We start from the raw sequence: 12929 nt of genomic DNA on the forward strand, positions 1-12929 counted from the left end.
CTGCCTGCAAAATGACTGGTTAGAAAAGCAAAGACGTAAAGAACAGGTCCTGAGTTATGTATTATTTATATATACATATATATATATAAAAATGTATTTTAAACAATTTACTGTTTCTTGAATTGGCAGGTTAAAGACTGAAAGGGTAAAGGAGCGTTTGTACAGCTCATGATAGGCAGCTCACACTGGACTGCATCTGTAAGCACGCTAAGGAAAAGCTGGACTTTACATCTGGCATTGTATGCAGAAGTTTAAGTAAAGAGAAGGCTTTATCAAGTCACCCCTACTTTCAGCTGATACGCTATAGATTAGCCCTCTTCCTCCAGCAAGGTTACCTGATCTCCAACTGGTTGGGATCTGCACTGTGCAAAGATCATCTGAGGACTCATCTGTTGACGTGCCAATGAAATCAAAGTTCAGGCAATTATGCGTGAGCTTTAGAAGCTGCATAAGCAGGCCGTGCTGGCTTTCATCATTCAGGTTCAGGTTCTTCCCAGAAGCCTATAAAATGCGGTGGATTAAAAAAGTGAAAGTTAAAAAAAAAAAAAATCAAGCGATGTCTGAGTGTGAGACACTAACTCACCTTTAACAGGACACGGCAGTCCTACGGATCATATGCCACAGGCACCAACCCCACCTATCCCATATTTTTACAGACATGTATATTTACATGCTTTGTCTTTACACAAGATGGATAAACTCAGTGCTTCCTTTTTCACTTGGTTTGCACCGCACAGCAGAGAAGCAGCCAGGCTTGCCAGCTTGCAATTATACCATGAGATTCACGAGATAAGGAAATTCTTCTTAAGGTTAGACAGAAGAATACATTTTCTGCTTGACAAGCACTTAACAGCAGGGAATCCTGTTGCTCCACCTAACCCTCATATGGAAATGAGCACGTTCACTTTTGTTGCACAGCTGATCTGTATAAGCCCTGCTCCAGCTACAGCGCTCTGCTACGGACAGGGAGAACACGAATACTCTCAAGTAACACAAAGAGCTCGATGGCCATGAACCACGAGGTCGTTTCACTGCAGCTTAAATGCAGCACTCAGGTCCGCACTCCAGGGACAGGCCAGCCTCTCTGTGCTTTGTGTCACTGCTCTGGGCCTGAAACAAAGCAAACCTCTTCCAGCTGAAGTCTATTGCAACTAACATATTGCATCGCACTGACACTGCCAAGACCCGTGCCAATGGTCACTGGAATGTCTTCCTCACTCCCTCCACAAAGACTTATTCTTCTGGCGCTGCCTAGCTGCATGTGTTTTATGGATGCTGCTACAAACGTGCTCACAGTTTGTAGCAGCCCAATCCATCACCCTCCCCACTTAAACGATCACCTTGGAAACTTCTGCTTTATATAGAGAAGCTTGAGAGAGCTACTATTAGATAAAAGAACTAACTCGGGTGGTAGGTGTTTAATCACAGGAAACGAAGATGTTGCAGGAGACAACAGAAAACATTCCCACCTGCCTTAGGCTGCAGCATCCCAAGAAACAAAAGCAGGACGATTAAGGGTTAGGGTGGAAAACCAGAGGCTTCCTCCTCAGACAAGCCGTGTATTTCAGGCCTCCGAGTTCCCATGCTCACAGAGCAACAGTAGTGTTGGCAACGGCTTGGCCAGAGCTACTCGAATAGGACAGCAGTAGAAGTGCAGTGCTGGGGACAGCAGGCTAACAGAAGCCTGGCTCACGCCTCCTGGCTGAGCACAGGCACTTGTGGGAGTTTCTCCAGCCAGTCTGGGCATTTCTAAGGACGCTGTCCTGCCACACAAATACATGCAAGTCTGCACCACGGTCCTTTCCCCAGCTGAGCCACCTCCCCAGGTGCTTTGTTCCACAGAACTGGAGGAAGCCCATTACTTCTGGGACCTCTAATTGATCATCAAATGTATCTGAAATAAGCCATCGAATTCAAATTACTGGAGCTGTTATGGTTCAGGAGGATGGGTGCACAGGGAACAAAAACCAGCATAACTGTACAAGCCTTGCTTCCTTTGCAAACCAGGATAAAAAAAAAGATCAAATTACACCCACATACCCACCTCTATTACTGAGGGAACCAGGGCTGCTCATTTTGAAAGATCTTTAAAATAAAACGTGCTTTTCACTCTTGTGCTATTTGTCAACTTTGACACTTCACTCAGCTGGAAGGACAAAAGTTAAACTAATCCAACCTGCGGAACTGCTGCTTTGTTTACTGGAGTGGACTCTCCCATAAAGTGCTACTATGGAAGGCACCCTCAGAACCTTCAGAGATGAGCTTCTTAGAAAAGAAATGTGATGCACAAGCAAGAATTTTCTTCAGATACTCTGCCTGCTAACAAAACATACATGTGCTACTGCAGCTGCAATATTGTCATCTGGTTCCAAGGTAAGTTTTCTGAAAGCAAGTCAACTCGTTCGATAATTAGCGTAAGATAAAAACAGGGTGAACAGAAGACAGCCTAATATTTATCACATGTAAAAAGATCAAGGACGATCTTCAGTCCTCTCTTAACTTACTAAACACATCTTCGCAAGTATTTTTTTTCTCCCACCATGTGGGTTTTAAACTGAAGTCAGAAACAAGGACTTATTTTACAGGAAAACTCTTGGCCAATATTATAGATCAAAGACATCTGAAGTGTAAAACAAACATCTCATCTCTCTCCTGATTTTTAAGCCAGGGAAGTTTAACCCAAGCCTCATGGTGCAGGCACATAAATTCAACCAAAATCTTTGAAAATATTTACAATATCTCCATATTTGTGTGTTTTTTTTTCTTTAATATAATCCTCAAAGTTTTCCTGAACAGCAGCTTCAGAACATTGGCTTTTAGAACAAGAGTGCTCATTCCGAGAGTTTTATTACAGGGAACTTTGGCCCAAAGTCTGTCACCCCAACATGCAGCCCCCAAGAGAGGTGACGAACGACAGTTTCCTTACCTGTTTCAGTAAATTGCATGACAGTGTGAAAATATCAAATAAAGACGAATCTCGGAAGGAAGAGGCTATTTTCCTGTGCTTGGTCAGTGGATGAGTAGTGTCAGCCTGAGCAGAGAGAAAACCAGCGCTTAGAACTGATGTGCGCAGCTGGAACAAGACCGCAGAACATGCAGGAACCCTACGGTAGCACTGGGACATCAAGGTTTCCTTCTCCATAGTGAAGGTTTCCCTCTCCAGCTGGCTAAACCAGGGGGATGCATGACCACTGTGGTACGTGTTGTGACTCCTCCACTGCCCTCAACTCTTCCACAGAGGAAAGCATACGGCTGCTTTACGATGGAACATTCCACCTAAAACGTTTACAACACGGTTCCACTCTATCCCCGATAGAGAGAAAGGCTGGTCTACTCTCGAGTTCATTGAAATCTCTTCCAAAACGGGGTTAAAGGGAGTGTTTTCAACAGAACTTAATCATTTAGAAACCTGAACACTGCTTTCTGAAGTGCTCTGAACTCCTGAGAGTCAAATCCTACCTGAAGCCGTGGGGCAGACACACGGTCACCTACTAACAATTATAAGGCCACTTACATATCCCCTCCTGAACCTGCACAGAGGAGAAGAAAACTAGAAGGAGAGTTAACCAGTGACAGGCAGTTTGGACTTTGTCATATCTGTTATGAACTCCAGTTCTGGACCTCTCACCGTATCAGAATAAAAAGACGACATGATCTAGGGGGCAAATACACACGAGATTGCCTTACAGTGGATAACAAAGTCTTACATCAACTCAATCAATGCATTCTAACCATGGACTAAGGCTCCTGACAGCGCAGGTTACGTCACCTTGTAGGCTGCTTGCTGGAACGGGTAGAAGAGCAAAGTGATACTTCGTCTGTTTGAACACAGGCTGGTAAAATTCCACTTGCCCAGGCTGAGTTATTTGAAGGGCAGTCAGTTACCGCAGTGCATCTGGGGTGGAGCAGAAGGGCTTAGAGCCCAGCGGAGATGCACACGGCTTGGATCTCTCATTGGTTTATGCCTCTGTTCGCAACGAGGAGGATGGAGGCCAACACCCTCGTCTGGTCTTATCAATGAAAAAAAGAGGGCCTGCATCTGCTGAGAGCTGGTGGCAGATCGGAGCTGGACCTAAATCTGTCAGACGCTCTAACAGCTGAATTATCAGTCCTCAACTGACGCGATTAGATTTCCGGGTCTTTAAGGAAATGGGTGTTATTTGCTGTCTCCATGGTCATTACAAATCTCACATATTTCTGGGCTTGCAGCAAACAAGCATTTCCCTTTTCTTCACCATGAGACCTCATGACAAATCAGTGAACTTCTACAACACATCGAACATTCAGCACACCCCTGGGCAAGTCTGTGCACTACTTCAGGAGGAAAACTGGTGCTCCAGAACAGTGACTAGCACGCTATTTTATGTGTGCTGAGCTTTTTTAAAGCATAAGCGTTAGTAAACAAAGCTCTACCAAATTTTGCTCTCGTGCAACGTAAATGGAAGTTTAAATAACCAGAAAAAGCTGGAGGATAAGCCCCAGAAAATTCTTTTTTTTTTGCTACATACGTGTACATGACCCCACTCTGATGAGTGAGCACGCTGGCAGAGCTATTGTTTTGCAAGTAGTGGCAGTTTTAAACATTCCAAGATGAGTCACTGCATCCAGCCCCGTGCAATGGCTGGCACACAGCGCATTTAGGAATGAGTAGTAAACTGTGACAGATCTAATATCCACAGTATTTGATCAAAAATCTCTTCCTAAGTCTTTCACTTCATTGCTTTTTTTTTTTTTTTTTTAAGTATCAATCTGAAGAGGCTCTGGAACTGAAGGAGAGTTTCTGCAATCGTTCTGGTGCGAGCAGAAATTGTAGCCCTGTACAAAGATGCTGGCAGACGCATGCTAATTGACAGAGGTAAGCAGACTTGCTTCCACCATTTATGCACGGAAGCGAAGGACCAGCTCTCTGTGGAGATGACGTGAGGATGGCCAACAGGTTGGGCAAGGGAATTGTCACAGTAACGAGACGTGGCGTGAGAGGGAGGAGGGCTACAGGTTTGGATTTACTGATCAGGCCAGGCTTAAATAAAAGTGAATTTAGGTCTGAAACGGATGCAGAAGCCATTCAGACTACAGTGCAGGGCTTGGGAAGCTCAAGGGTGCTGAAATTCATCAATTCCAGCACGAGAAATCAGTGTTTTGGCCTGGCCGGGACAAAACCTCCTCCAGCATCTCCATTTGTGGAACTGTAAACGATTTGTAATCATCTTTCAAATCCCACACAAGGATCTCTCCATTCCGATGCCAGGATTAGTCAATTTATCAGCAAAAATAAGAGATTAGCTTCCTTAGTGAGATATAAAATACACAAAATCTGGTCCTCTTCGCAAAATTAGAGATAATTATTCAGCTGGTAACCCTTACAAAGTAACTTCTTAGGGCAGTGGTAGCCATCAACGGTGCTACGGCAAAGTCTGTGTCAGTGATTAAGAAAGCGATGTAAGATAGCACCAAGAAAAGCCACTTATTCCGGTTTTCAAGATAAATACTGGGAGGCAGAATCACATTAGAGGGAGATGCTCCTGCATCAACAGAGCAGTACGCCTTGCTGCAGCCAGCACCACGGGGTGCTCAACCCTGACGAACTTTTATCATCTGAGAACTGTCTGCTGGGAACACCATGGAATTTAGTGCTGGATGAAAAGGCTGCTTTAAAAATCTCCACAATTTGACAAATCCTCTTTGTTTTATCTGCCTGGTCAGAGGAGGGGATGCTACATTCACTTCTTGGCACAAGAACGCTGTGAGCTGAAACAATGCAGGGGGACTGACAACGGGAGGTGCTAACGATGCCCTCATGTTTGGGACTTGGTCCTCACTAGGTAGGCTTGACTGACTGTGCAGCATTGTTCCTTCCTTTTGGGTCTCAGAAGATTACATCCAAGAATGAGAGAAGATGGAAGATGCCAGTGAAACGACACAATTCCTCAGGACAGGAGGTTTCAGCATCTTACCACAGAAGCAAATGATTGTGTAAAAACAAAACAAAACAAAACAAAAACCCCACAACAACCCAAAACACCCACTACACAACACCCCCCTACAAAAACAACCCCAAAAAATAAAACCAAACAATGCACAGACACAGCAGGACACAACAATATGAATGAGAAAATTGGACACTTACTTCACTGAGGAAGGCTGTAGCACTTACTTGATTAATTTCATTAGTTAGTTGGGACAGGATTGTCACTCCTATGATGCAGTGCTCTACACTATCCTGAGGAAGGAGAGGACAGGGAAAGGAGTTAGCAGTGATGTTTTCATTGTGCTTCACAGTTGTTCAAAGGATTCTCTGTTTGGAAGATTTCTAGACATGTTTCTCTACTAGAAATGCTTTATCCTTGTAGTATTATGGCTGGGAAAAAGCCTAGGAGCAATACCAAACAGAATTTAAATGTGCTTTTGAAATACTTCATCTTATTAACAATGCAAAGGTTTCTAAAGAGTTTGGCAACATGAGCAAACAAAAACAGACTTTTTAAAAAAAGTTGCTTAATCCACATTTTTGTGTTATATCCCAACCCTGAAAAGATTTATTTACTTGTTATTTTTTTAATCAGTTTGCTTAATTTTAACAGAGGCTGTGGTAAAACGTGCAAAAACGTCTGCGACATCCTGATGGTGCAGACGCCCCACTATTAAAGTTGCCAGATGAAAACTCTGGGAAATAAACTTTTCTTTTTAAACTACAGACCTTGAACAATATGAGTAGCAGCTGACCAAGATTCTCCACACACCAGCCCCACGACCCTACAGCTGAAAGGACACCCGATCTTCCAGTGAAGGGAGTCCATTCTTCACAGCCTTTTCAGCCTCTGGCTTCACTTGAGACTGCCAACAAGGGCCCAATTGTGAAATGAGTCTGTTACAGATACCTCTTCGCTAGAAATGGCATTTCATTTATCAAATGGTTTAAGAGGAACAACCTGTATTGTTCCTTTGCCCCAGTTTCTGTTCTGTAGCTAATAACTGTTTTTTTTCCCTAGTTCCACCTTCTGCTCAAATTGCCCTGATCTCTTCTCCAATTCCAAAGACTGAACTCACCTGAAATATAGAAGTTTAAGAGTATTTAGGCTTGGAACCTTGGTCACTTCTTTACTGCAGCCATCTCTTGATAACAGCCTTCGTATTTACATTGTATCTACACAGAAGCCACTGGAAAATCTTGCTGAACCCATGGCTTAAAAAAATAACACCCCCTCCTGTCCACTGGTAGCCAAAAGAGGTAACTTGAGCAAACAGGAACGGAAGGGAGCATGATCTTTAAACCACTTAACACCTTTTAGATGCTACTCACTGCAAACAATCTAAAATTCTCAGAATTAAAGCCTTGTATACAATGTATCTCCTTTTCCACGCTTGGAATTTCTGGTTATTTCATTCCCTTCTGCTGTATTCCTCCAACTTTCCATTTTGGTTAAAATTTCAGAGCAAATAAATCAGCATCCATACTGCTACAGGAAGTTCTGATCTCTCTGGAATTAAGTTTCAGTTTGGGGAGAGCTGTTGATAGAAACGAAAACATTCTACCTGCATGGTCCTTTGGGTTGGGAACAAACCAGCACATGGATCTATGAAACTACACCCAAGACTTCGAAAGAAAACCGTTAACAATAACATTTGTGGAATGGGCTAATTTTAAGCTACATTTTGTCATGGTAACTCAGATAAAAAGCCACTTGCATGACATATCACGGCAACAATCAATGGAAGGAAGTCAAGCATGGCACACGCTGCCCTTGCAGACAATAAGCCCGTGTGTTTACCATTTTGCACCGATCAGCACAGTATATTTAAGTCTGAGGGCTTTAAAGGAGAGTTGTGCAACTGGAACACTAAACTACTTTTCTTACCATTGAATACTAATGCTGGCAGTTTCCAGGAATAAATCCCCGTCCCACCAAGCTTTAAATTATGGCAACTGGCAGGATAGGTCAGTTTTTAGCTTCTCAGCCATAGGAGTCATTACTCAGCCAAGGACAGAAGATGAAATATTGGACAGAGGATACGAAGGTGCAAAACGATAATTGAAAATACATGAACTCCCAAATCCCACAACACGTGTATTCATCTTAAATCCTGACCTGTAAAAACCTTGTGACATCTGTAATCACGTTCCTGAAGACATATTCATCCTTCTGACAGTCAAACCAGCCCAACTTTGTGATCCTGGCATACAACTGGATTAGTGCCTGCGTGACAAACGTTGCCAGCTTTGGCCTAGTGGCAAGGTAGTTGAGCACATAGTTCCCTGAAACACAGAGAAGAGGTTTATCTGTAGACAAAGACACTGCAGCTGGAGCCGAGTTGTTAATGCTGTTAGGAAAAAGTATCTTTCTGAAAGCTGTTTCAAAAAAAATCCAAAGAACAATCATCACTGCAGACAGATGAAAATATTGACCTTCTATTTGTGCCTTTCTTTAAAGCAGTAGAGCTGTGGAACAAATCCGGGACGAGGTTAGAGAGAGGTATTAGTTCCTCCCCAAAACCTAACTAATTTTGTATTACCAGATTAAATCCAGTCCTCTGAACGCACGTGTAAATAGGAAGAAAAGCTGAAAAGGTTTACAAGACCTCTCCTCAGGGATGATCATTTATCACATCATTTCTAAAAATGAAAGCAGTCTGAATGGCATTCAGACTCCTTCCTTGGAGGAGAGGAAGCATCAGTCATTCTCCAGGAAAGAGTGCTGTGAGAGACCGACTGCTCCCCTAGGAAATACTCTAAATGATATTTCAGAGAGCCATAAAGGATTTTCAGTTTTGAAAGCGTGTCCTCAGAAGGGGAGAGCACCATGCATATTTTACCTTCCAAGAGAAACGTTACAAAGATTTATTCACAAGCCACAGGGCTGTCATTCCCTCACATCCGGAAGAACTCTAGATCTTCAGCCTCGAACTCTGCTAGCTAATAACACAGAAGATGCCATCTAAGAAAAATGTTTCTTTTCACTCCACACCTTAGGATGGCCAAACAACTGCAAAACACGGTAGGCTGCAGAAAGCCTCCCACTCGTGGATGAAAGTGTGCACAACAATCATTAACATTCATTTGGTAAGAAAAATTAAGTCTTGTACTTACGAATATCTATTCGCTGTTCCAACGGTAAAGGGTTGTTTGTGCGTGACACGAGCTTCGTAAGGCATGTAGCTGCCAATAGCTGGGAGTAGGACGACTGTAAAGAAAAAAACGAGAAGTCATTTATTGCACATTTCAGAACAAGGAGATCAAGCAGCAGTGCTGAACGTTAAGCTAACTGCTCGCTGGAAATTCGAGTTTAAGACATTAGTTTAATTGTTAAGTCTAAATCCTCTCCATAGTGTTTATTCTATGTTTTTGCAGACACTAGAGTAAACCAAAACACTCGAAGAAAGTTCTCAAGAAAGGAAAAGCTTATGAAGACAGGAAGACAATGGAATCGAACACAAGCAGAAGCAGAACCCGAGCAGAACCAGACTGCCTCCAGCAACACAAAACGGGGCAGGCAAGAGTTGTACCTGCTGCACTGGGGGACAGGGAGTGCAGTACCTGTTATAGGGTATTTACATGAACGGAATAACATTGGGAAAAATAAGCACTCCTCCCTCCAAACAAAAATCCTGCAGGCTTTATTCTGGCAGCTTTCAGGTAGCCCTGGTTCCCTAAAACTGCAAACCTGGTCAAATTGCATGAAGTCAGCTAAAACATCATGCCCAAAAAAGACTATTAGCACTCTGAGTCATAGCAGTATGATCCTATGCATTAAAAAGCACTTATGACTTCCACTTGATTACTAAATACAGGTTCAAATGTATTCCTTACGGAACAGCACACAGACTGGTGAACTGTAACCTAATTCAGGGACGCAAACGGTGGCATTCAACCACCTAAAACCCCTGGCTGCAGCCGATTCCACCAACTACAGCCTGGGAAATGGCAAGGATTTTGCAGGCTAATTTCTGTAATATGTAGTGGTATAGAAAGCACAGCATCCAAGACGCAGGAAATCCATTTATTCCAACACTTCCAAGGACTGTCTGGTACAGAGCAAGTCAGAGCCCAGATATGATGAAAAAATCCCTCAACACATTGGCAAGGGTCAGAATTGCAATAGATCACAGAGAATGACACCAGGCTTTAGAAACTTCCCTAAAAAAAAAAATAAATCATTTCTCTTCAGGTAAACTAGTTGCTAGCTCCCAGCAGAAGAGTTTCAATTCCACTTGTTTTGAATTCGTTAGACTTCACATTTTTCACTCAAAAGAAATCCAAAAACTTACAGAGAATTCCTTATAATAAAAAAACAACTTTGCTTTGTACAAGTTTGCCAAGCCTGTTAAGTGTCACTCTTCTCCCCCTCCCTTCACCACCTCCTCCTCCTCCTGGAGGACTGATTCTTTACGACACGCTGCTTAATGTTTCCTATTTTTGTGAACCAGCTGATCGATGGGAAAGCTGGGTGCACATTCTGCCAAAAATCAGATCTTGAAGGATCACGTGGCGAAGCAATTAAAAAAAAATTTATTTCTGCTGGAACAAAGTAAAAATCAAACGGTCACTTAAAAAGAAGACGGCTAAAAAGTTAGGCAGAATTTACTGCTGGTGTATTCTGCATCCTACTGCTGGCGTATTCTGGTTACTCCAACACTTTCTTTGGCAGAGATGTCCACAAACAGAGATAAAGGCACTCGAGTGCACTGGGTGTGCAACATAAACCCTGCGTACCACAGCCTGGGGCCAGTACCCACACCACCAGGGTCCCTTTTGAACAGCTTTTTTGTTTTACATACACTCCCTCTCTCTAGAAGAAGCTGGCACTTGCTCAGGCAGTCTGGGCTGTTGGTGAACTCAACCAAGGCTTTCTCTGCCTGGAGCCGTGTCGCAGTGTCTGTGGTCTCATACAGCTGCTTGCACAGGTTCTCTAGCTGGGCTAGGCTCTGGAACAGAGAGAAAAGTGAATTAGAAGCGAGGTTTTACAGCTTATTTATGCACTAGTTTAACCCAGGTCGTATGTACATACACATACGCGTAATTTTACCTTTCGCAAAAAGCAAGGAAAACACTTGACTCACTTTGCTCCTGGATCTCCGAAAAGCGTTTAACCTGCTAAATTAGAAGCTCGGGAATTTCACAGCCACCTCTTACGCCGCACAAAGCACCTCGTCGCCTCCCCACCGCTGCCTGGCCCTAGGAGCAGGAGCTCGTGCCCAGGGTCTGCTCTCCTCCTGCCCGAGGGCACCGCAGCGTACTGAAAAACCACCCTCACGTCTCGTTCTTCTCCCGTACGGCAGCAAAACCCTCGTGAGCCTGGTTTGCGTTCCCTCTGCAGGGCACCGTAACAGACTTCAGCATCCCAGGATGCTGGAAGGATCTGACATTCAATCTTCTCCACTACACACGCCAAAACGACCTAAAGCAGAAGAGAATAAATGAACAACGGGACGGATGCCTTCGAGCAGCGTCTCCGCGAACGCATTAGGAGGAAATAAAACCACCGGGCGGATTCTGTGTGTGCTCAAGCAGCTGGAAAATATTCGCCATAAACTGAGATCCAGGCAGATGGTTTCCCCCAGTGGAATCTTAGGTGTCCTAGTTTAAAAGTGGCTTCGCAGATGGATACGAATCCTCCCTCGGGTTCTTGCTGCTCGATTAATACACCGGTATTTTCAGCGCCTTCTTGTAGGAGTGCAGCACCTCCCCACCAAAAACACCCAGGTCTGCTGCCAAGACGATCATCAGGTAAGAGGGAGCGTTACAGGAAACGCAAGGAGGGACCCTCTGCAGAAGTTTCTGTACCTTGTGCCATATTCAAGAGTTTTGTTTGGTTTAAAACGTAACTTGATGGAAAATGGTGCCCTGTGAGCTTCGCTGCTTCAGAGAAAATAATCGGTGCACCAAGAACAGAAGCGCTGGTGAAGGAGAGCCGTCTGAACAGGAGTCCAGGAGTTCTCTTTTGGGGTTAACGCCACTCCAGAAAGCAGAAACACCCTCAAAGGGCTGTTTATACAAAGCCCATCTCAATCTTTTATAATGACTGCAAACACACATCCTTCTAGGAGCGTGCCAACGAGGGTGGACGAATCCAGCTGCACGGGTCTTGTCTCTGCAGAAGGCGGCACGTCCCAGTATCTCCCACTGCCCTCCAGTATCGAGCACACACTGCCCCAGAGGAGGCATTCCCTCCGGTGATCTCTCCCTGGCTGTTTTTTCCTTGAGGGATACACAAACCTGTGACAAGTAACTGGAACCGTCTCACAGCCCAGCCCAGGGCAGCGAACAGGGCGATGGATTTTTGGATCCCAGCCTCGTGTTCAGTGGTGCACCAGACCCGAGCGTGCCAAGCACCACGCAGACGAGCTCAGCGGCGCAGTGCGCACCGGTTTGCTTTTCAGAAACCCAAAAGCCAAGGATTTAAGCTCTGCACAGAAAATCCTTTGGAACCGAGATAAACGTACACTATTATAAACCATATTAACTACAGGCAAGCGTTTGTCAGCACTCACGTTTTCTCATAACGGATCCATTTTCATCGCAAATCCACTGTTAGCTATTTAAAATGGGGTGGCAACGTTTACACACAGGAGGTGCCCGCTTACGTGCGCCTCTTCGGCCCAAGGACGATACCAATTCCTCCAAACATCCCAAATGCTCACGACCACTTGTTTCTGGGAATCTTCCCAAGCAAGTCTACCATCAGCCTGCCTCGTCCTCCCCCGAACAGGAGCAAACACCTGTACCTGGGGTGGAAAAACCCAAAGGGCTAAGGGTATTCAAGGGCAGCCTGCAAACCTTCCCTAGGTAATGAGCACGTCTGGGGGACAGAAGTCATTCTGCCGGCAGCGCCCTTTGCAATGAAAGGCTTTCAGGAAAGCATCACGGCATCCTTCGCACCGGCGTTTTAGCCCTGCTGAGAAAACAGGACAAAGAAACTACAAACAGAGGAGAA

The 12929-nt window shown here is 44.5% G+C and overlaps 1 protein-coding gene across 2 annotated transcripts in view; it reads right to left on the reverse strand.

Annotated features, from left to right (window-relative positions):
- XPO7 (exportin 7) overlaps positions 1-12929 on the reverse strand; it is a 47121-nt gene that overhangs the window by 20738 nt on the left and 13454 nt on the right. Inside the window, exons 2-7 of one of the 2 annotated variants that reach the window (XM_040538163.1) lie at positions 10774-10920; positions 9086-9179; positions 8088-8254; positions 6155-6220; positions 2927-3031; positions 336-501 (exon numbers count right to left, since the gene is read on the reverse strand). In XM_040538163.1, coding sequence (XP_040394097.1) covers positions 336-501; positions 2927-3031; positions 6155-6220; positions 8088-8254; positions 9086-9179; positions 10774-10920 — 745 coding nt within the window. Of the gene's footprint in view, positions 1-335; positions 502-2926; positions 3032-6127; positions 6221-8087; positions 8255-9085; positions 9180-10773; positions 10921-12929 lie in introns of both variants that reach the window. The other variant, XM_040538162.1, reaches the window with a different exon arrangement.

This window comes from Cygnus olor, chromosome 27 (genome assembly GCF_009769625.2).
Source record: "Cygnus olor isolate bCygOlo1 chromosome 27, bCygOlo1.pri.v2, whole genome shotgun sequence".
NCBI classification, from domain to species: domain Eukaryota; kingdom Metazoa; phylum Chordata; class Aves; order Anseriformes; family Anatidae; genus Cygnus; species Cygnus olor.